At 42.0% G+C, this 24,227-nt stretch overlaps 3 protein-coding genes across 3 annotated transcripts in view; 2 read left to right on the top strand and 1 right to left on the bottom strand.

The window, feature by feature from the left end:
• The window catches only part of LOC119912035 (multifunctional procollagen lysine hydroxylase and glycosyltransferase LH3-like), a 10,550-nt gene extending 7,706 nt beyond the window's left edge, over positions 1-2,844 (bottom strand). The window contains 1 exon segment of the mRNA XM_038731009.1: positions 2,825-2,844. Within this exon segment, the coding sequence (XP_038586937.1) occupies positions 2,825-2,844 (20 nt within the window).
• A 59-nt stretch (positions 2,845-2,903) lies between these two features.
• On the top strand, positions 2,904-8,604 carry LOC119912034 (zinc finger protein 239-like). The gene is made up of 2 exons (XM_038731008.1): positions 2,904-2,921; positions 5,046-8,604. The coding sequence occupies exons 1-2, from the start codon at positions 2,904-2,906 to the stop codon at positions 5,997-5,999; spliced, it is 972 nt and encodes a 323-aa protein (XP_038586936.1). The 3' UTR covers positions 6,000-8,604.
• A 5,364-nt stretch (positions 8,605-13,968) lies between these two features.
• The window catches only part of LOC119912754 (zinc finger protein 420-like), a 27,230-nt gene continuing 16,971 nt past the window's right edge, over positions 13,969-24,227 (top strand). The window contains exons 1-3 of the mRNA XM_038732043.1: positions 13,969-14,211; positions 20,406-21,228; positions 24,037-24,046. Of these exons, the coding sequence (XP_038587971.1) occupies positions 14,143-14,211; positions 20,406-21,228; positions 24,037-24,046 (902 nt within the window). The 5' untranslated portion in view covers positions 13,969-14,142. The remainder of the gene's footprint in view (positions 14,212-20,405; positions 21,229-24,036; positions 24,047-24,227) is intronic.

The following is a 24,227-nucleotide window of genomic DNA, read 5'->3' as shown; positions in this document are numbered from 1 at the left end:
GAGAGGGTTATTGCTCCTGGGGATGGGACTTCTGAGAGAGAACCATCTAACTGTTGAGCGGTTTAGCTTAGTCCTCTATCTTGCATTTGGTTTATTCTCTTGTGGGATCTTATCTCAACATGTCAGACACCGAGGCTGTACGCGGTTCATCTGTAGTATGGGGCTTTTTTCTCTATGCGCTGCCTCCCCCATCTCCTGTGCTGTGCGTCCCCTGACCGTCTCCATCACCAGACGGCTTTAAATTCGTTGCCAACAAATTTAATAATCGATTCATTCATGACGTCATTGCTCCGTAGCGACACCGTCAACTAGGGCTGGACAATATTGCCAAAAATGTTATCACAGTATGTTTCATATCTTTCAATATCACGATAAGTATCAAATTGTTATTTCTTTTCAGTTTAAAGGCTGATTTTTGCTCCTGAGTTAAAGTTGAAGAAACCTGATGGTTAATTGTGGTTTAAAATCTTCTTTATATTCAACACTTGAAGCCAAACAGTGGATCACTTTACAAATCTGAGGTAGAACATACAAAACATTTATGATAAAATCTTTGTCAACAAATATCTATTTAAGTAAAATTAAGTAAAATTTTTCAGTCCTTTTCTTCAACAAAATACATCTTATTAAAAATTAAGTCTAATCATGTTGATTCAAGTGAATAAAATCAAACATTTATTGAATATTTAGAGGTCCCTATTGAAACTGTAATTATATATATTTTTCTTCTTTCTGCAAAGTAAGCTCAATTTTGGAGGCCTAAACATACTCAAACTCAGCAAATTTTGCACACATGTCAGAAGTGGTGAAAAATTTCATATTTTATGGGTTTCGCGCATGGGTGTTGCAAAATGACTCGCTAGCGCCACCTAGAAAATTGGAAAAAATTTGCCCCTCGTCCACATGGGACATGTATCATATCAAGACGCACAAAAAAGCCTCAAGAAACCATATCCTAAACTCAACAGGAAGTCGGCCATTTTGAATTTTACGGCAATTTTTGGACTATTTACACACTCCGTACTTCAACGAACTCCTCCTAGGGATTTATTCGGATCGACTTCGACTTTCTGCTGTGCCTTCTAAAGGCATTGAAGATGAAAAGTTGTGCTATCTGAGTTTTCGTTGATGGGCGTGTCCATGGCGTGGCGTCAACTCTTCGCCATGACACAGGAAGTTGTTGTAACTTCAGTGTACATGCTCACATCTGAACAAAACTTTATATGTAGGATGAGAGTCCCACCCTGAACACATCTACGCGCCAATATTTATAGTCATAGCGCCAAGTGCTATTTAGCGCCACAAAGGGGATACAGGAAGTGACATATAACACCTTCGTGCTATAGCGAATTCACCGCACCAGCAGAGCTCCAGAATATGCAACGCGGCCACCTAATGCCCCCACGCACTACAAGTGCAGCTTTAATAACTATCAATATTTTTTTTACAGTCAGTTATTAACTTAGCCTCTGGCATTTTACAGAGCATAAATTAGCCTAGTGGCTAGCAAACTTTTCCTCTCCTTATAGACTTACCTTAAAGTCACTGCATCTCCCGACACAACACCACGGTTGAATTTTCAGCCTGAATGTACATTTTCTACAGCTGCTGGTCGTAATGACGTCAACAAGCTGGAGGACTGCCGAGTCGTTTTCAGGTAGCAGAAACAGGGCGCAAGATGTAAACACGTAAGTGCGAGCCCTCCTGGAACCCGCAGAAATTGCATTGCAGCGGCCGCAGCTTGAAAAAAACTGTCTTTACATGAAAGTCTATGAGAGCGATCTGGGCGATTTTCAACCAGACTGAATTTGCCCCAAAAGAGGCGGGACTCAGCTGTCACAGCTCAGTGTGGTAGAAAGTGTGAGAAAAATATCCTCTGCTTTTCCCGGCTTGGCGGTGCGTCGCCCTAATGAACAAGCCGCCCCTGGGTGGCGGGTAATCTGCCCCACAGTCCCTTAAAAAAATATATAGGTTTAGGGGACACAGTATAAACTTTATGAAACCCTGTCTACTACAAAATTATTATTGTTGGTCCCCTCTTGTAATTTTGGCCTTTAAAACAGACACCACCCACCCAGTCTGCAGTCAACAAAGCTGACTTTATCACTGTTTATGTTAATACATTATCTCTTAGGCTACTGGCACTCACTGAGACCTGGATCAAACCAGAAAACTCTGCTATCCCCGCTGCGCTGTCCACCAATTACTCTTTCACCCACACCTGGGACCAGGCTCTTAATTTCCAACAAAAGGAAATTCACACAGCTGCTGCACCCAAATCAATATGCCTCCTTCAAATATCATGCTGTCTCGGAATCCGCTCCGGTAAAGGTCTCTATGATTGTCATACCGTCCACCAGGACAAGTGCGTAACTTTGTGGACGAGCTAGAGACACTGCTGTCTTCAATCCCAGAGCATGACGTTACTTGTCCTCAGTGACGTGAACATTCACTTAGACAAATGAAAATCTGCAGACTTCCTGTCTCCGATTCAGTCCTTGATCTAATACAGGCTCTCAGCCCCCCGACCCGCAAAGCTGGCAAGGTCACATGTCTGACCACTGTTTCATCCAGTTCATGGTATGCCTACAGGAACAGTCCATTGTTCCAGCATCTTATGTCTCACAACGACGCAACCTTTGCAACCTGTCTCCCACTCACTTTGCCTCAGTGGTAGCTTCCGCTCTACCTCCCCTCAACACATTTTCCTCACTTAAGGTCAATAATGCAACACAATCTCTTTGCTCTACACTGAGCTCATGTCTGGGTAGTGCCATGCCTGTGTCCTCTATCCACCAAACCTGCTCGCCAGAAACAGTCCCACCTGAGACTAACTGATACCATCCGCGCGCTCCGTACTGATCTCAAAGCCGCTGAAAGAAAAGGGCAAAAAACCAAAGACAATGGCGACCTTAAGGGCTGTCAGTTGCTTCTGGTGCAAAAGGCTCAACACCAAGGCTAACATGTAGCAGTCCTACTACATCTGTTCCTCTCTCCTCCCAGGTCAATGGCATTTCACACTCATTGTTACTCCTCTCACAGAGAGCGAAGTATCAGGACCCCTGACCCATAGCCGTCCTACTACATGCCCACTGGAACAGATTCCTACGAATCTCCTACCGTGGTCCTGGCAATCATTCATGTGATAAATACTCTGGCTTCGGGAACATTCCCGACCACTTTCAAAAGGGCTAAGGTTACACCCTTGCGCAAAAAGCCCTCCCTCGACCCAACTCAAGATGAGAATTGTCTGCCAGTTTCACTTCTACCATTTCTATCCAAAACTATTGAAGTCAATAAGGGCAGTTCAAACAGGTCTCAGAATTTGTCTCACGGAATGACCTCCCAGATCCATATCAGTTTGGTTTTAAGAGTGGCCACTCTACTGAAACGGTTCTTCTGTCTGTAACAGAAGCCCTCAGGTCAGCTAAAGCTGCAGCCCAATGCTTGGTTCTTGGTTCAGCTGCCTTTGACACAGTCAACCACAGATCCTGCTATCCGCGCTCTCAGCAATGGGCATGTCCGGCAAAGCACTCATGTGGTTCGAATCCTACCTCTCAGGGAATTCCTATAATGTTTTGTGGCAAAGACAATTATCTTACTCCCACTTCCTCTCCACAGGGGTGCCCCAAGGCTCAGTGCTAGGGCCCCTTCTCTTCTCAGTTTACAGCACCTCACTGGGGCCGATCATTCGCTCGTATGGCTATTCTTACCACTGCTACGCAGATGACATCTTGGCGCAGATCTCAGACTGTCTCTTGGACATTTACGCATGGATGAAGGCTTGCCACCTTCAACTAAACCTCTCTAAGACTGAACGCTTGGTCATTCCAGCCAAGCAATCTATCCACCATAACATCCAACTACAAATTGACTCCTCTACCATCACTCGAACCAGAGTGGTGAGAAACTTGGGTGTCATGATTGATGACCAGCTGTCCTTTTCAGACCTTGTTGCTGCTGTCTCCCGGCTGTGCTGCTTTGCTCTATACAACATCAGGAAAATCAGGCCCTACCTCACTCAGTACGCCACCCAGCTTCTGGTACAGGCCATGATTATCTCTCGGCTCGACTATTGCAATGCCCTCCTAGCAGGTCTTCCAGCTTGTGCGGTGAAACCCTTACTAATGGTTCAGAACGCAGCAGCACATCTGGTTTTTGATATTACTCAGTGATCTCCACTGGCTACCTATGGCCTCCCGAATCAAATTCAAGTCACCAATGCTTGCATACAGAGTGACTACTGGGTCTGCACCCATCTACCTAGTTTACGTTCCTTCCCAGCCTCTAGGCTACTCCAATGAACGCCGCCTGGCTCTGCCATCCCTTCACACAAAGCAATCCCAGTCCCGGCTACTCTCATCTGTGACACCACGATGGTGGAACAAGCTACCACACGCCATCAGAGCAGGTGGTGCCTCTCTAACTTCAAGAAGCTCTTCAAAACTCATCTCTTCCAAGAACACTTCCTCTTATAACACAGCTAACTCCTAACCTCTAACATTTCTTCTTCTATCCCCTTAGAACTATGTTGTATTGACTGAACTTTTTTCCCTAGGTATTTACCCCATTGATGCGATATCTTCTATTAGCTTTTGCTAAAAATGTCTGTCAAATGAGTTATTGTAATGAAGTTATTCCTTTCTTTGTATAAATATAGTGTCTGTTTCAGACTAACTGGCTACCATTAAGTACAATATTTTTAAAAGTAAGTACTCTAACCACTACTGTGCACTAACATTGTAATGTGTATTTAGAATACAGATGCAACAGTCCACTTCTGTCTCCAATCTCAGTCCGACATCAGCAAGACTTGTGTGCTATCTGCGTTGAGTTAGAGTGAGCCTCTCTTTGACCCTTCAGAAATGCACTGCAAGTCTGCATTGCAGTTTGGTTTTTCACGGGTGGTAATGCATTAGTCAGACTTGAACATTGTGGGGTGTGTTCCACAGACATGCTCTAAATGTCATCTATGGTTCTGAATAGTGGGATGTCACTGTGGAGCGAGCTAACTGTCTTCTCTCTCTGTATGTCTGTCAATGTAGAAACGGAGAGGAGGAGATGGACTCAAACGTCACCACTGTCAGCTCTGTGACAAATCCTTCACAGCATGCTGGTATTTAAAGATTCATCAGAGAGTTCACACTGGAGAGAAACCGTACAGCTGTGACCAGTGTGAGAAAACGTTCACTACATCAGGTGACCTAAGAATCCACCAACGTGTTCACACTGGAGAGAAACCGTACAGCTGTGACCAATGTGGGAAAGCTTTCACTCAGTCAAGTCACCTAACAATCCACCAACGTGTTCACACTGGAGAGAAACCGTACACCTGTGACCAGTGTGGGAAAACTTACATTTCATCAGGTGCCCTACAAAAGCACCGCCGTGCTCACACTGGAGAGAGACCGTACTGGTGTGACCAATGTGGGAAATGTTTCACTAGTTTTAGTAGTCTGTATGTCCACCGACGTGTTCACACTGGAGAGAAACCATACAGATGTGACCAATGTGGGAAAATGTTTGCTACATCAGATGAATTAAAACAGCACTATCGTGTTCACACTGGAGAGAAACCTTACAAGTGTGACCAATGTGGGAAAGCTTTCACTACATCAGGTCAACTTAAAGTCCACCAACGTGTTCACACTGGAGAAAAACCGTATGGCTGTGACCAGTGTGAGAAGTCTTTCTTTACATCAGAGAGACTAAAAATCCACCAACGTGTTCACACTGGAGAAAAACCATACGGCTGTGACAAATGTGGGAAAGCTTTTGCTGCATCAGGTGATCTAAATATCCACCGACGTGTTCACACTGGGAATAAACCGTACTGGTGTGACCAATGTGGGAAAGTTTTCTCTAGATCAAGTATATTAATTGTCCACCAACGTGTTCACACCCGGGATAAACCATACAGCTGTGACCAATGTGAGAAAACCTTTACTCAGTCTGGTAACCTTAAACGCCACCAACGCATTCACAGTGCTTCGGTTTAAACATTTTTCAGATCCAAACAAGCTGTTTCCTCTTGCCCTGATAGCTGTGTTGTTTTATTAGCAAGCATAGTGTTAGCTCAGGCAGGCAATGAAGTCAAGCTCTGCTCTCAATCCAAGCCCATCAGCTAATTCCTCTCTTAGCATTAGTTGTTAATTTGAATATAAGGTATCTTATATAAGCTGCTATAGTCTGCTTGCGCTTGCTGCTTCTTCTGCAAGCAGCTCATAAGCACTGGACACCTGTCCAGTTTCAGACGCTGATCCTCGAGGCCCAGCCCAGCAGCCCACTCCACAGTGGATAATCATCCTGACAACTGGTCAGGATCCATTCATCGCTCGCCAGCACAAACTATATTCAAGCCCTGGCAAGTCAAGTTTTCCTGGCACAGCTGGCTGTTTTCCTCCCCGGGTGCAGGCCTGTGACGCCTGGCGATTACTTCCCTCTGGCAGCATCGGAGGTATCACTGTCCGTCAGAGATCGCTGTGAAGAGCAGTTCCAGTCTCCTCTGTGGGTTCCTTTTGTTCTTTCTTCTGCCACAATCTCTCCCTGAGCTGAGAAAAGCTCTGGGGAAACATCCCCACAACTTCCTGTCAAATAGTTGATTGCAGGATTGGTTCAGGGGCCTGACTTGGTTGCCAAGTGTCATTTATTTGTAAAAATTAAGTCACATTAATTATCTTTAATGTAGTAAGCTTGCAAGCTTACGCTAAAGCCTCGAATGTACTCAAAGCGGACGCATACGCGCACAGCTGAGGACACCAGGGACTACTTCTAAACTACTGTCAGGTCGGCGGACTTGCTCCACCCATGTGCAGTGTTTTTGTTTTTGGGCGCTTTCCATTTAGGCGCGTGGAAGGGAGATCCCAGAACAGAGCCAAACATACCGGAAAAATGATTTACGAGCACAATGTGCAAGTAACCTATCAGAAAGATCAGGTGTGCCAGTATGTGCTCCTTCTTGCCTCCTCCTGAGAGCAACACGTTCCCCTGGTTTTACTAAAGTTATAGTAATACTATTCAGTAGTCTTGTTTATATCAGGTGTGTAGTGGGTTGTGTGGGTGCTGCTGGTGGATCGTGAATCCGTCCCTGGTTCAAAAACTACATAAGCACCAATTACAGTAACGTTTATTGTGAGTGTTTTAAATGCTTTTTTCAATGTATCAAATTTTCAAAATATCTGTTTCAATATTTTAGAAATCCTTTACAAATTATTAAGGCCGATGCCGAGTGACCAGATAACAGGGTCTTCACTTCCGTACTCCTCCAATGGTTTCACAAGGAGAAGACAACACACGTAGAGTCAATATGTATATAATCAATAGTTACTTGAACATTTTCTGCTGTGTTCCAAAAAAGGTTAGCGTAGAGCCCTGCAATGGATCGGGCTCAGTTGTCATCTCCTCGGAGGAGGTTTACTTCAACTGTAAGTGTACTTCTGCGTCGAATCGACGGCATAGGGGGCTACGCCGTCGCCTGACATGCATGTCCTCAAAAATGTAACAACACGTCAAGTCGACGCGGACAGTAAGCTCTGTGATTGGTCGGCTGGGTAGTCTTGCAATGCCTCAGAGCCAACAGGAAGTGTCCCGTGCTTTGAAGTAACTTTTACTAGCGGCCAAAACAGCGTGCTGAAACACGGTGGATCGACCCCGAGCAAAATGACTCGTTCCTCTATCAGAATGTGATCCATTCGGTCGGTAACATTTGAAAAGGCTACACCTGCCGCTAAATTAACGGAGCGCTAAGAATAAGTATAAATTCCTGGCTACGTGCGTAGACCCTACGCAGGAGTAGAAATCAACCTTAACTCTTCCCCTCCTGTGGAGCCTGAATCGGCTTTTTTGACACGCCATTTCATTTCCTTGTTCATACTGTGTCGATCTCAAAGCTGCAGATCATTGGCAGAAGGAAACAAAACGATCTAAATCATGGTTGTATTAGTTCGTTACCCAAACATGGTCTTCCACATGACTGCTTTTGGACAGAGGCAGCGATCTGTGGACATTGCGAGTCACCCTCAGAATTAAATATATGGGTGATGCTGTCCTTCATTTGACTCTGTGGACATTAAGGCAACTGTCAGGTTGTCAGGCTAAAACATTTACTGTGGGCTACAACTTCAGTAATCACCGTTTAAATCAAACTAATCTGTATTAAGCTGTAACCTAAATGAACAGTCATCTGTCATGTTGTGATTAGTCGCACTGATTGGATCGTAGTTATCGTGCTGGAGCTGATGTGAATGTTTCTGAGTGAGGATGACAGGGGTGCAGCTGGAACAAATAAAGTGAGTTTGTTAATATTTTCTGCTTATAGTCTTAATGTGTTTTGACCACATTTTATTAAATATGAAATGAGCAAGATTTTAGAATAGAAGTCTAAAAGTCAGACACATTTTCCACAGAAAGAAAATAATGAATAGCCTGCTGTGTGGGACTGTGGCTTTACAATCACAGGTCCATGAGTAAACTGTGTCTAACGTTGTAGTGCATGTATTCTACATATACGTCTGTAGCATTAAATGTCTTATCTGTTTCTCTGGGTCAGACTCTGTAATCGCCCTCTGGTGTATGACACTCTTTTAATAAATATCACAAAGACAACTGTTTGTTGTAACTTCTTTATTTGTTTCTTCTTAAGGAAATATACAATTTCCACCACCGATCAGTTAAAAACCGCTCTGATAATAATGTCGCCTCCACCAATTTTATTTAGATTTTATAAACTTTAGTCCTGCCCTTAGGGATTCATTAAACTCACCAGCCGCTTGGATCCTGAAGGAAGTTTGTTACTCCCAACATAACGTCTTCATACCGACAGAAGACTCAGACGCACTGTTCTTTTACAGAGAGAAGAAAAGCCTCTCTTCAGAGTCAACGCCGCTGTTTCCTCTCGCTGCCGCCGAAGGATCAGCTGTGCATTGACCGCGTTGCCAGTACGTTACCCCGATCCTTGTCAGAATCTGAGACGAGAGCAGCTCTGCTGGATTTCCTACATGGACTGACGCTTTATTATCGCTATCGAGACTAGTTTTTACATCTGTTTCATTGTAAACGTACAAATTTCATTGTGGACAATATTCTGTGGAGGATTACCGTGTTGTTAATGGACCACTGCGTCCTGATTCTTGCGGTTGGTTCTTCCTCGCTCCACGTTTCGTGTTTTGTATCGGTTCCATGTCACTGCCGTGCCTTTCTTCCTCCCACGCTCTACGAGGATTCACACATATACACAAAAAAAATCCAGCTGTGCTCCACGTTTTGTATCAGACTGGGACATAACCACCCACACCTCGCTCTTCTTTTGATCTCACACCAAAATACAAAATAATTGTGTATTATGTGGTTGGTTGTGAGGATCAGTGAACTCTTAATGTGGACAGAAATGTCTTCACATTTGATTTTTGGTCCCTGATTCCAGGATGGTGCCCATTTTATTTATGATTTATTTATATTAAAGTCAATATTTATAGTTAATACGTTAATATTTCTAAAAAACATTAATAATTAGCTTATAATCAAACCTGCCTCTACATTGGCGCCAACTTAGAAACCCAAAATATCTCCTGCCACTTCACAAAAATATGAAGTGACCAGTTTCTCACTGGGAGCCTGCGGCCGCCAGTCATGTTGAACGGCTATTTGGGCTTAACTTTTAGGTTTTTAAAATAAGCTCAACTTTGTTTCTTTTCTCTCCGTCTTTAATGCATCTTTCAGCCGGTTTGCCAACCGCTAATAAACACTAAAGAAGAAGAAAAATGGAACTCTCCTTCTTTGTCGTCGTGATAGGAGGCTGTTGTCTTGTCTGTGTTGTTTAACTGGCGCCCCCTCAGCGAGCGAGCTTGCTTGCTGACTAACCAGCTGATGTTATGGACATAACGTTGTTTACATGGAGAGGTAAACCTCACAGAGAGAAGCAGCGTCAGATAGTGAACCAAGTGTTTCAGGTTTGTGAGTCCGCAGCTGTAACACTTGAGTTCAGTGACTGTATTGCTGGCTAGTTAGATGTTATTAGGTGAAATTATCTCGCTATTAGAGATGTTCGGCTGATTCTGAGGCTTGTTTCCTTCCTGTGAAGCTGCACAGTTTCAGTAAATTGTGTCTGAGCTTGTCTCAAATGATCATTTTCCAGCTGATCTCTGCACATTAGTGGGATAAGAAGAGAGAATAATTGAGAAATATGGCGATAAAGATTAGAAAGTATGATTACATTTCCTCCTGATGACAAATATACCAAGTAGCCTATAGATGCATCTGCTGTAAAATAATTGAATAAATTGGAAAAGTTCATTTTCTTCCATAATTTAATTCAAATATATACGCTTATAAATATTTCAAGCCTTTTTTCGGTTTAATCTGGATGTGTCGGGTTTACAGCTCATAGAATCAAAACTATAGTAACCCAAAATTTATTAGAATTTCAGAATAAATTATTATACAGAAATGTCGACCTGAGAAGAGCTCTCTTATCAGCTAATTGACTCAAAACACCTGCAAGAGTCTTTAATCTCTCACTCTGGTTCTGGTGCTCACAATTAACTTTTCCACCATATTCAAAAAAAAAATTCAGATTTTAGATGCTCCTGTACTAATGTTACAAAAGCAATAATTGTCTAATTTAATGAATATCCCTGTCCAATCACATCACATGTCTGAATCTCATAAATACAAAAACCTTTTTGACTAAAATTATTAGTATCAGCGAGTTATGGTGGCATTTCAGTCCCAGTCTAAAAGTGTTGCTATAAGTCTTACACGTCACAAGATGCAGCTGTGTTTGCTTAGCTTAAAGCTTCATAATGCTTCATCCACTCATCACTACTCGCTAGCTAATGTCAGCTGATTTGACTGTGTTTGAGGGACTATTTTGTCCCACAGATGAGTTAGAGGAGGAAGGACAGGCATCACAGCGAGGGACAGTAGCTGGATTAACTGCATATTGGTGATCCAGGGACTCCAGAAGAAGTTGCAGGTGTAAGCAGGTGAAATGAAGGAGGGACAAGAGATGAAAATGTGTTTAGAAGGAAAGAGTGAATAGAAAATCAGTAAAGGAGCTCAGATGCCAGAAGTAAATGTAAGAGAATAAGAAACGGGGAGAACGTCTGGTTCAGAGGAGTCCATGAAGTCTTCCAGAAGATCCAATGTGATCATTAGAAGGCAGTTTAAATACTGGGGTCAGCCAACAGCACACGAACCGTTCAGGACGCCGCTTTTTATGTGGCCTAATGGCAAAACACCATAAAAATAACTGAGCGTTCAAACGGCGCTTTTTATGCTGTTTTTTAATAAAACGGGCTAGGAAAGTGGCATGTTGTGATGTTTTTGGCGTTCCATATATGTTAGTATCGCCTCAACTCGCTTGGAACCTCAACGGAAGTGATACAAAAAAAAGTGCCGAGTAGCAGGTACAACTTTTCCCTAATGGAAAACCTAAAAAGGCGAGTCGGGCTGGTACTGTGCAGTGGAACGTCTGGTGTGGAGGGTTTATATCCTGAACCAGAAAACTTCCAATAAATAAAACATTGAATAAATTAGTAACTAAAGCTGTCAGATAAATGTAGTGAAGTAAAAGTACAATATTTCCCTCTGAGAAGTGGAGCAGAAGTAGAAAGTAAAGTACAAGTACCTGAGTGTTGTACTTGAGTACAGCAGTGTAGTAAATGCAGCTGTTGTGTTAATGTGAATGTTTTGTGAGGAGCTCTCCAGTTTGTCCTGAGGGCCGAACAGACTGACAGTGACAGGAAGCAGCCAGCAGGAGGCAGCAGAGGAGCTTCAGTTGGTTCAACAGATGATAGTTTTCACTTTAAAGTCACTGGAGGAGCAAACTGTGTGCAGAGGGTTTGTGTCCTGTTACCTTTAATAGAAACAACCAGTCCTGCTATAATGGAAGATCAGCAGCCCAGTAAGGTTGTTGTTATTTCATTAAACAACAGTTTATTATGGAATAAACAGCATGTGAGCAAAAATATTAAAGCTGTGTAATAACAATAAAGATCATTCAAACCTCATCAGAACAGCTGACTTCAGTAAAATCATCACAGCAGTCTGATGGCGCTAAACCAACTTCAACAAATTATTTTGGTTAGATTTAAATATTTCTTTAAGACGCTGACTGGTTCAGCTATTAATTTATGAAAAAGTGACATATTTTATTTTAAGATTGATATTGATTGTTGTAATAATATATTTTAAGAATAGGCACTAGGAATGAGTATCGCTACTCGATACCTTTATGGTGTCGACCGAAACTGCCCGGTATCGAGTATCAAAACATCTCCTGTCAAACCAGTATCAATCGATAGTTTTTATAACCAAATTGCAGTGGGAAAAAAAGGACTATTTGTATGGTTTTGATTGCAGCTAAATGCGCAAGCAACACAAAAGTGCACGCCTTTTTTCCCCCTCGGTTATTCTGTGCACTTATTGTTGTTTGTGGTAGACATTGTCGAGACTTGTCTGTGGACTTAAAGCGAGACTCTACTCCACCATTCAGAAATGTACTGCAAGTCTGCCCTGCAGTTGGTTGTCACAGGTGGTAATGCATTAACTTGAACATTGTGGGTTATGTGCCTGCACCATAAACTGTATAAAAAGGTACTTTTAACAGCCTGCGGTATCTGGCATGTTCGTCACTGTTGCAAGTTTACCGCCACAAGCTTGTCTTTCTGTTGGTTTCATCTTCTGGTATCATTAAACTCTTCTCTGTACATTTTTATTTGCTGTTCACATCAATTGTCAGCTGATTTTACCCACGGAGCCTCCGGCTGCAGCTTCTTCAGGTGTAGCTGGGTTGATCGGCTGGACGTGCAGATTCTCTCCTTTGTATGATGTCTATGAAGATTCTCAGTCATCCAGGTCATAGTTATCCAACGAAGGTTAAAATGAAGGGCAACTGGACTTGGTTGAAGCTACTGGAAGACGTTTCGTCCCTTATCCAAAGGACTTCTTCAGTTCTGACTGACTGGCAGGGAAACTCAGCTATTTAACCTCAGTATATATATATATAACCTCAATAACGACCCCACTGAGGTTAAATAGCTGAGTTTCCCTGCCAGTCAGTCAGAACTGAAGAAGTCCTTTGGATAAGGGACGAAACGTCTTCCAGTAGCTTCAACCAAGTCCAGTTGCCCTTCATTTTAACCTTCGTTGGACTCCTTTGTATGGGAGTCTTTAGTCTAGTTTAGTGACTTGTTTAAACAGACTCACTCGTTTTCTACTTCTTACTGTCGTCTTTTTGGACGGTTTACGACTCGCCACTAAAGGAAAAAGAGATCTTTCAATTCACTTTATTGATCGAAAGTTTACAAACATTTCTGTTCTTTACTTTAAACAAAAGTATTAAAAAATGACCCTGAAGTCGTTTCCCACAACTCATTTGGTCACTAATCCTACCTGTGAGGATGACCTGTTTAGGATGAGAAACAGTTTCCCAATATTTTTAATTACAAATGGTCTTAAAAACAAACCACACATACAACATTTCAAAGTAGAAATCCAGCATTTTATTGTAGCATCATCTGGTCTGAAGAATAGTAAAGTGATTAAAACAGTTAAATATTTTTCTTTAATCCCTTTGTTGCTTGTTTGTGATCCCCCTGCGTATCTAGTTGTGTAATACTTTTGTTTTGGCTGAAGATTTTCGTGTGAGATTAAAAGATTCAATACAAATATTTTATTTTGTTTATCGGGCATTTTTTATTAAACACATTATTAGCTCTGTTGTTAACCTGTGAATGGTGATATAGAAATGTTAGTGTAGTTTCTTATTAGCTCTGTTGTTAACCTGTGAATGGTGATATAGAAATGTTAGTGTAGTTTCTTATTAGCTCTGTTGTTAACCTGTGAATGGTGATATAGAAATGTTAGTGTAGTTTCGGGATTTAAAAATCCAACATGTTTACAGGCGAAGTCACACGGAACCCACGTTTGAAAGAAAGGTTCCCCATCGTGCAGCAAAGGCTGTTACACACCTTCAACAAGCAGCACTGGAGGAACCCGCTACCACTCCGGCCTCAGCGTGAACGCGCAAACGGAGAGGAATTACTTCCGGAAAGGCCCTCAGCCTGAAGAGCTCCGAGACCAGAATCCAGACTCAGTCCAGGACAACACGGTCCACCAGTCACAGCGGAGACCTGCAGGACGATGGAGAACCAGAACCCGGACCACATGAGCCAAACAGCAGCCTCGTGCTCTGATAGCGCCGATGTTCAGGTCAGTGTTCATGACTTCATCACGAGACTAAAGACACGAGGAAGAGTCTCGAGGGTCCGTGTATCATCCGTTCATTCTGTTGTTAGAGATCAGAGCCTGAAAACCCGCTCCAGGGTTTGTGTTGACGTGGTTTGATTTCCAAAGTGTCTCCGTGGTTCCTGTTTTCATCTTGAAGAGAGGAAGCTGAAAGAAAAACTCACGAGCGTTTCTCTTTTCTTTGTGCTGTGAGTTTTCAGTGCGGCGCGTGCCCGTGTTGTGTCGGGAGCGCGCTGGTGAAAAGTGAAGCAGAGTCATTATATTTCCTCGTGTGTTGGTGAGTTTATCACAGTGACAAACAGTCTGCCTGCGTTATTATTCTCTGAATGATCGTCGTGCAGGTTTCAGCTCTAAATAGTATCTGTGGAGATCAGAGTCTGTCTGGAGTTTAGTTTTCCTCCACTGTGCTCAGCTTTTCAACACATCCTCTGTTGAAGTTATTATTATTATTACTTATAGAGCGCTCCTCCTCTGTCCTTGTATTTAAGTGAGCAGATGGTCTCTTCACTTTTTGTCCTCACCAGAAAAAGATAAATGTTGGTTCCTGGACACAAACTGCAGTTGCTGTGGTCAAAGAGCCTTAATCAGTATTGTGCTTTGGGGCCCTCCTTCCTGACCCGTGAGCCATGTAAACAATGGAGAACTTTACAGTTCCTCATGACATGAGACATTAACGTTCATTATTAAAACTAAAAAGACATCTAGCGCTCCTCCAGTGATCACCTCAGCTTGAGTTCAATAAATAGGGGAGAGCCAGGACAAATGAAACACAGCGATTTTCTCTGAGCCCGTACACGTCTGATATGCCAAACTACCTCAGCACATTCAGTCCACAGTACTTAACAGAACAGGGAAAAATCAGGTGGATACGTCACACTTTCACAGAGTTATACGAAAGAAGCCGTTTTCAATCACAGAAAGTAAATTCACTCAAGCGATCTTTTTTTTTTGAATGCCGAGTTGTGTTTATTGTTCCACGTGTCCAGGTCATGATCACATGACAGAATAGTTAGTACTTTAACACATCCTGAACTTTTAAACGTCAAAGTTTTACAGTTTAGAAGCAAGTGAAGTTTAAACGTCAAGAGTCACTGTCACGCAGCCATTCTATCTTATTTAGATACGACGGGAGGGGGGGCAGAGTCCACCAGGCTGCAGGCTGGACCACCAGGATGCTCACAGCCAAATAACAGTATCTTCACACTAGACCAGGAAAACAAGCTGCAGATTTGCATAAAAACGGCAGCTGATATCTGATCCAAATGTGCATTAACTGTTAGATTCTCTAGTTAGTATAAATATTACATGGATAGCTATTTTTTATGAAGTAAAAGGACATAATTTGGCTAGCCTCCAACTCAACAATCATATAATAATACGAGCGGCCCCTCTCAACTTGGACTGATCTTCGTTTTTGCTGAATTCTGATTGGCTGAATGGCACCGATCGAAGGAGTTACTTTCCATCTGGGGCGAGTTCAGTCCAAAATTCACACCCTCCCTCCTCTGAAGGAGTAAGAAGGACTGGTACACATTTACACTGAGAATGCTGGGGACACATTTTGAAATGGTTGATTTTGTTCACATCACTTTTTGAAAGCATTTGTTAAAACAGTTCTGAAAAACAGCATCAAGAAATGTAAACTAACAAATGAAAATGCTTTGAGAAAAATATTAATTTGCACAAAAAGAAAACCTGCAACACAATTTAGTTTTCCCTCATATAAAAAAAGACATTTCCACCGTAAAAGTGGAGCAGAAAATGTCTCCAGAATGCAGGAAATTATGAGTTTAATGCTCAAAATCTTCTGAGGGAGGAGCCCCAGACCCCTCGCACATATACTGTATTTCAGCATCAAATATTTAATCTAAACCGTGCCAAAAATCTTCTTCTGGTCCATCATCACATCTCATGACCCAAATGTATCCTCCTTATGCCTCCACAACTTTTTAACACAAAGTCACGCCCTTGACTGACCCGCTCTGCAACAGCTCCTCTCTAGCAGACCTGCTTATACTCTCTGCTGATTGGTGAACACTTTTGCAAGGCATTGTATGCATGCTGCATTCTCATTAGGGGCTGAGCACCCCTAAAGGTCTGATCCTAGAATCGCCCCTGGTGCACACCACTTTCCTAAAGCATAATGTGTTAAAAACTTTCTGAAATATAGCTTGCAGTTAAATAACAAATGAAAATGCTTTTTAATAAGGTTTATTTGCACATTAAAATATAGAAGAAACAAATGTGCATCAGTGTTTCCAATTAATTAACGAGACCATGGCGGCCCGCCACAGTCTCAAAATGAACCTAAAATAGTTTTACACACATCTCATAATAATGTTTCAGACCTCTAACATTGTGTTTTGAGCTGCTGTAAACTCGCACACTTTGGCATCCGACTTGAGACAACTACTTTTCTTTTGAGGTAACTTCGGTAACGGTCTGTTTCTGTCACTCGTTTGTGAGAAGGCGATTAAGCTAGCCACGCCTACATTTGGAGCGCACACGTGTTAAGGATACACATGTGACAACGTCCGGTTTTCAAAATAAGCTGTCTATACAGGATGGAAATAAGATTAATTGGATTATATTCACAGAAAGTATACATGTGTCCATTTAAAGTAAAAAAACAACAATAAAATGTTAGGGAAATTACTTTACATTAAATACATTTATTGACTTTTGTTGGTGTTTCATCACCATTTAAAGCTCTACGATGGGTTTATGGTCAAATATTTTGTTAGAGCACAACATTGTTTACAAGTTCTCCATAGATAGCCTCTTAATGTTGCACCAAATTAATGCATTTAACTTTAAAATGTACAAAATTTTCTTCCAGCGGTTCGTACCCCTGGATCCCCCGAGGCCCACCCACCATCCTGTGGGAAACAGTGGTGCAGTTGGTGGTTCAGTTTGTAATATTTCTCAGGATCTATCGACAGAAATGCAATATAAGATCCATAACTATGTTTTCAGTGGTGTGTAAAGACCTTACATAATGAACCATTATGTTTTTATTACCTTAGAATGAGCCATTTATATCTACATATAAATGTACCATGGACGTCGGCACATTGCATCGTTATGTTTCTACAGCAGCTGGAAACGGACAAACACAGAGCGCGTTTCGTCACTACGTTATTCTTTTTGTACTTGTGGTAGAATTCAGGCAGTGCAGAGTCTGTTCACTGTGTTGAATACGTATGTTAGAACAAGAAGTAGTTATATATTTTCATCTTTTGTGCTGTGTCAGCCACCGTAGCTGTCCTGCGCTCTGTGAAAGGTTAGGGGGCAGTGGTAAACTGGACAGACGGTTGCAATTCACAACCCTCACCACTAGATGACACTAGATCTTACACACTGAACCTTTAAGCTAAAAAAAGCTAGTGATTATAAAATGACCCAAAAATCGCATGTAGTTTCTTTTTGGCCAAGTTTTCTGTTCTCTCCCTGTGAGGATGACAAAAGAGGAGGGAAGACTAAATCATGCCTACATGTGTGTTTCCTCAGTAAGGATGATATTACATGAGAAAAGTTGATTTACAGAAGAAACAGATCTGAAAGCAACACAGAATGCAGCTGCAGTTACTTACATCCTATCATATTGATATACTTTGAATTCGCACCTGCCACCTGAATATGTTTCCTTTTACATAAATAAAAAAAATTCCACCATAAATTGGTGCAGAAAAGTTCACCAGAATTCTGGAAATTAAGTATTTAATGAGCTAAATTTCCTGGGGTTGACTCATATTTCTCGGCATTAAAAATATCTTTAAAACACTTTTTAAGGATCTTTTTGTCTCGTTCCCGTGAACCTAACATCGCGTATCATGGTGTCCCGCGAACTATGTGTCTCTTCACAGCCGTAATCTGCTCCCACCTCTTTTCAACACAAAGTGATGCCCTTGGCTACTCAAAGGGTTACATTAATTGATGCGCTTACCGTGACTGATTTGTTTGGTTTAGAAAGAGTGCAAGGCGAGTCCAATCATCTGCTTTCTTCTCTACTACTATGAAACAGTTTATTTATTTCAAACAGAATAATGCTTGTATAAAAATTATCAAATAAAATCAAATACACGTCATTCATTTGATCTAGCTCTGACAGACAGCTTGTGCGCTTTTATTTTTTTAGGCATCAACGAAAACAACAACAGGGTGCAGGATGAGAGAAGTGTGGCAGAAGTTAACAGACGGAGAGCGATGGACTTCACATGAGAGTAGGGGTGGGCCATATGCCAAACATATCATATCACGATTTATTTCAGGCAGGATCACGATTAATTTTCCTGTTGGTTTTTAAGACTATTTTGCAAGTTATTGGTTTTAAAAGAGAAAAACAATACTCCTTTAGTAATTGTTTGCAATGTTGCCTAATGAGTTAGTTAAACAACAAAATACTGATTCATTTGTTCTTATAACATTTCGAAGATTTTAATAAATATTGTTTGATTTGATTTTGCCATAGATGAATGTGCTGTTTGCTTCTGCGTGTTTAAAAACATGACAACACGACCCGGTTCTGACTCGGCTAATAAAGGACAGCTAGCAGCACTGCTAACTGAGCTAACTAGCTACAGATACAGTTAGCGGTTTAGCGAAAAGTAAATGTATCTGTCCATCAACAAACTCTGTAAAACACATCGGTACTATATTCCCTGTCGGCCTCTGTGTTCGGTCCCGTTCATGCTGTGTTCACTGGGAGGCTGCTGAGCGCGGTGTCGTTGCCCGTAAATCCCAGAGCGTTGAGGCAGAAGAGCCGGGAGACACGGGGAACTTTTAATGTTAATTTTATGACCGCCGACAGTTACAGTGTTGCGTTTGTAGACCGCTGAGGACGCAAGCAGCTGACTTGCAATGTTGACGGAGCAGCTGTCAACTACGTGTATCAGCCATAGAACTAAAACTGATAAACTGTGCACTGTAGCACGATACTAACAATCTCTCTGAAAAGGCAGACCACGGTGACATTTTAATCATTCACAATCTAATATCGCAACATCGCCCACCCCTACATGGGGTAAAACCGTACAACATCCCTGCAGGTCGGAGGATGGTGTCAACCTGTAGTCAGCAGACATCGCCTTATATTCACGTCTGTGCTGGCTTGACCACTCCTCTCTTTATGGTGAACTTCTTATCCTCTGCTTCATCTGGTGGCCACTTACACGTATTGTTTTACCAAATTAACACTGTTCTCCGTCTCCAGCTATCATTCATTACTGTGTTGTTGACTTTCTATATTTTTACATTACTGGCTAAGAAGTCCTCCATTATATTTCAACTTTAGTCTCACCGTACTTTTTTAAAAGTTATACATGCGTAATTTGACACACAATATGTACTGCTGCATCTTTCACTAATGCTTGGTTTCTTACTGTAATCTTGATGTTGTGTTGGCTGCATCTGTCGCGTTTCTGCTCATCTATCTGTATCAAATTTGCAAAGCATCTGTCGCGTTCTAGTTCACCATCTATCTGATGTGTTTTTACACACCCAGTATCTGTTGGTTTTCTGTACAGCAAGTTCACTCAAAGTTCACACAGGCTGTAATAACCAGAGGTTGGAAGCTGAAACATGTAGTCTTAATATCAGCCGACTAACACATCAACAGTCCCTCATGTAGTCATGATAATAGTAGAACAGAGTGTGCACTGTCACAGCGTCAGCAGATTTTGACCACCTGCAGCCTCTCCTGCAGTCATAATTTACAGTAAATAACAGTTGAACAAGGAGTGCATAGTCACAGTGTCTGCTTGTTACTGTATTCATGACTACAGTCCAGCACTTCTATGTAGAAAATAAGTCACATCTAGGTAAAAATAATTGATGTGTGTTTTTTGTCTACACTGCTCCCCCTCTCTGTGTCCTAGGCATGCCCTCTGCTGATCATGCTATTTCAACCATAACCTGACTTTGTGCAGCTTGACGGGGCTTCCGTCAAAAATGGACTGGCAGTGAATATTGAACTTTAGCAAAACTTCAATAAAACAACGCTAATCGGGTCGTAATTGCAATATCTGGCAGAAAAATCACTGTTACATTTTTCCCCTCAAAATCGTTCAGCCCTATTCCACAGACATGCTCTAAATGTTGTCGCACATTGTGGAGCGAGCTAACTGTTGTCCTCTCTGTATGTCTGTCTGTCAATATAGAAACGGAGAGGAAGAGGTGGACACAAACGTCACCGCTGTCGGCTCTGTCACAAATCCTTCACAACATGTTGGTATTTGAAGATTCATCAGAGAGTTCACACTGGAGAGAAACCATATAAATGTGACCAATGTGGGAAAGCGTTCTCTCGATCAGGTGGACTAAATGTCCACCAACGTGTTCACAAAAAGCAACCGAACAGCTGTGACCAACGTAAGAAACTTTTCACTACTTTTAGGAACCTAAATGTCCACCGGCGTGTTCACACTGGAGAGAAACCTTACAGGTGTGACCAATGTAGGAAAGCTTTCATTACATCAAGTAGGCTAGAAATGCACAAACGTGTTCACACTGGAGAGAAACCGTACTGGTGTGACCAGTGTGGGAAAACTTACACTACTTTTAGGAACCTACAAGTCCACCAACGTATTCACACTGGAGAGAAACCATACATGTGTGACCACTGTGGGAAAACTTTCTCTACATCAGACGAAGTAAAAAAGCACTGTCGCGTTCACACTGGAGAGAAACCTCACAAGTGTGACCAATGTGGGAAAGCTTTCAGTGCATTAGGTAACCTCAAAGTCCACCAACGTGTTCACACTGGAGAGAAACCGTACTGGTGTGACCAATGTGGGAAAGCTTTTACTTCATTCGGTCACCTACATGTCCACCAACGTGTTCACACTGGAGATAAACCGTACTGGTGTGACCAATGTGGGAAAGTTTTCAGTACATCAAGTACGTTAAATACCCACCAACGTGTTCATACTGGAGATAGACCATACAGCTGTGGCTACTGTGAGAAAACCTTTACTCACTCTGGTACCCTGAAACGCCACCATCGTGTTCACACCGGGGATAGACCATACAGCTGTGGCCACTGTGAGAAAACCTTTACTCAGACTGGTGCCCTTAAACGCCACCAACGTGTTCACGCCGCTTCATTTTAAACTATCAGAGCCAAGAGAGCTGTTTTTCATTTCATCTCCTCGTGTTGTCTTATTAGCAAAGAATAAGCTCCCGACATGAGAGAAACTGGACTGTCTGTGTACATGCTTTAACTTACCCTGCTGCTCGTTAGTCCCATCCATGACGAAGATTCATGTCCATTAGCCATCTGGCAAGCCAAATCCAAATACTCAGCATTCGTGAATGGCAGTGCCCAGGGTCCCTGGAAGACTCATTATGAAAAAATATTGCGTCTCCAGCCGCTGCTCCTCGAGGCCCAGCCCAGCAGCCCACTCCACAGTGGATGATCATCCTGACAGCTTGTCCGGAGGCCTGTACCACAAAGCAGGATTTGAGCTTATCCAGGTAACTTCAGGGTTAACCCTGGGTTTTCTGTACCACAACCAGGATAGATCTCCATGGTAACTTATGCTGAACGGCTAACCGGAGCAGGTTATGTTCCAGATAAGAGATCAACTCAAAACACCGCCTACTGACCAATCAGCTCTCTTGGAAAAAGACATCACCATCTGTAGGAAATCCCACAGACTGTTTTAGAGGCTGCTTCATGTTTGCTGCGGTGATACAGAGAAACTTTTGTCTATAGCGATATCATCCTATAGAGACTGATTAAAAGCCGTAAGCCAGTGGTTGGCAATAGGCGGCCCGCGCCAGAACCTGGCCGCCAGCAATAATATATGTCCAGCAGCCAGATTGCTTTGATAGCAGAAAAATAAAAAATATAAATATCCGTTGTATGTTGGAATCGATCATACAACCCTCCCAACGGAAGTCCCATTCCTACCAATTGAGCTAAACATACGAATAGACATTTAAGGATTTGAAATAATTGGACTCTCTTCTGGCTCGCCATGTAACTGCTTGACAAAACTTTGGCCCGATGTCAGACTTATTTGCCTAACCCTGCCTTAGGCTTTTGTAGGCCTACAGGCTTTTACAGTAAGCCTACTAACTGCTTTGAAGTGTGTTTTTCATATTTTTTATTGCACCCCAGTCCGTTTTACACAGCCTGGAGCTCAGAGACGCTCTGCTGGAGCTACGGTGAGGAGCTCCCTAGCTCCCACTAGCTCTCACTTTTCAAGGTGAGTTGTTAATTTGTCACATCAATTACATGACTTAAATAATAATTAAAACAACCCTTATCACTTCTCCTCTCCTGAAAACATTCATACCAGACTTGCTAACCCTCCCGTTGTTCACTGCACTCTCCCAGGTCACTGCAGGATGTTTCATGTTACAGTAGGTGAGTGGTGGAGGCTAACGTTACGCTGACAGACATGATTGTAGATTTATTCTGAAACAAGGCGGCACTTAAAGTGAATGGTCCTCTCATTTCTCCCTAGTTCATTACTTCTAAATATAACGTTACAGCAGCTAACGCTGCCTGTTGCTAAATTAGCCACAAAGTCAATGCCATGTTTATCAGTGGAGGAGCACTAACGTTAATGAGCGATTAAACTATAGTTTATTAACTATAATCTAAATATCTGCAAGCTGCTTGTTTCTAGTTACAGTCGGCGTGTCAGAAATGATTAAACCAGAGCGGACTAGTGAATAAACGTGAGCTGTACAAGTGTCTAACACGGCTTCCTGCCTGACAAAGTTCTCTAACGTTACCTCTTCTTTTAAATGTGAAACGTTAGTGTGAAATCTCGAAGTTGCAGGTAGTAACTCAGTAATGAATTGGTAAAACAATACGTGTAAGTGGCCACCAGATGGAGCAGAGGATAAGAAGTTCACCATAAAGAGAGGAGTGGTCAAGCCAACACAGACGTGAATATAAGGCGATGTCTGCTGACCACAGGTCATTAGTATTAGCTTAATTAAACAGTCAATGTATCATAGACGATATGTTTTAGAAAGTAGTCATTGTGGCAGATTATATGTAAGGTAATAACTACTGCATGACAAAAAAAATTATATATAAATATAAAAAATGTTGTCGTCATTATTGTTATAGCAATAACATTAGATATGATTTATGGATATAAGGGTAATTTTTATATAGTTTCTATTTTCCTTGCCCCCACAATACACTTCTTTACTTTTATGTTCATTAGTAGTAGCATGCCATAATTTATAACAAATCATATCTTTTAGCATTTCTTTCTGTAGTTTTATTTGACTTTTATTTATCAAAAGCTTGATATATTTTGTTGTACTTTTGTTGAAAGTACTATTTATAATAATTTTTAAAAATCCCATATTGGTCTCTAGATTATGACTTCACACACAGGTCCATGAGTAAACTGATCTGTTTGACCCATATTTTCATCCTCAGTTATTGTGTAGTTTCCAAATTTATGCATTTGACTCACAACAGTTTAAAATAGCACTGTAGCAGCAGGACAGAGGGTCAGAGACCTTCTACGGGGAGAGCAGTGATTGGTGGTTATGTAGGGACTGAACCCTTCTATAGAATTTGACCTCTAACCCCTGTTTTTGTTACCTGAGAATAGTACTGTACCCTTCTATGGGTTTGACCTTTTATTTTGCAGACTCAAACCCCTCTATGGTACCTAACAGATACCTAAACATATCCTATAAGCGTTGTTTGACATACAGAGAGACCGACTGGCTGGGTCACTCCAACCTGCTGCAGAGCTTGTAATTGCTGGACTCTTGATTTAATAAACTTTTATGATCAAGAACAGTGTCAAGCGGGTTTCCTGTCAACACATCATCGCAGCATTATTGTTCGGACACCACAATTGCCACCTGCACTTTGTCCCACAGGTTATAGCTGAATAAATATTACTACCTATTTAAGAATCGATTGGAATATGATATTCATAGTTTTCAGTCATGTGACATGCGCGGTGACCTGGAGGCAAAATAAACGAACCAGATTC

Source organism: Micropterus salmoides, unplaced genomic scaffold (genome assembly GCF_014851395.1).
Source record: "Micropterus salmoides isolate LMB-PRFRI ecotype aquatic unplaced genomic scaffold, ASM1485139v1 Ms_hic_scaffold_2, whole genome shotgun sequence".
NCBI classification, from domain to species: Eukaryota; Metazoa; Chordata; class Actinopteri; order Centrarchiformes; family Centrarchidae; genus Micropterus; species Micropterus salmoides.
This window is presented reverse-complemented; position numbering and strand designations above follow the sequence as displayed.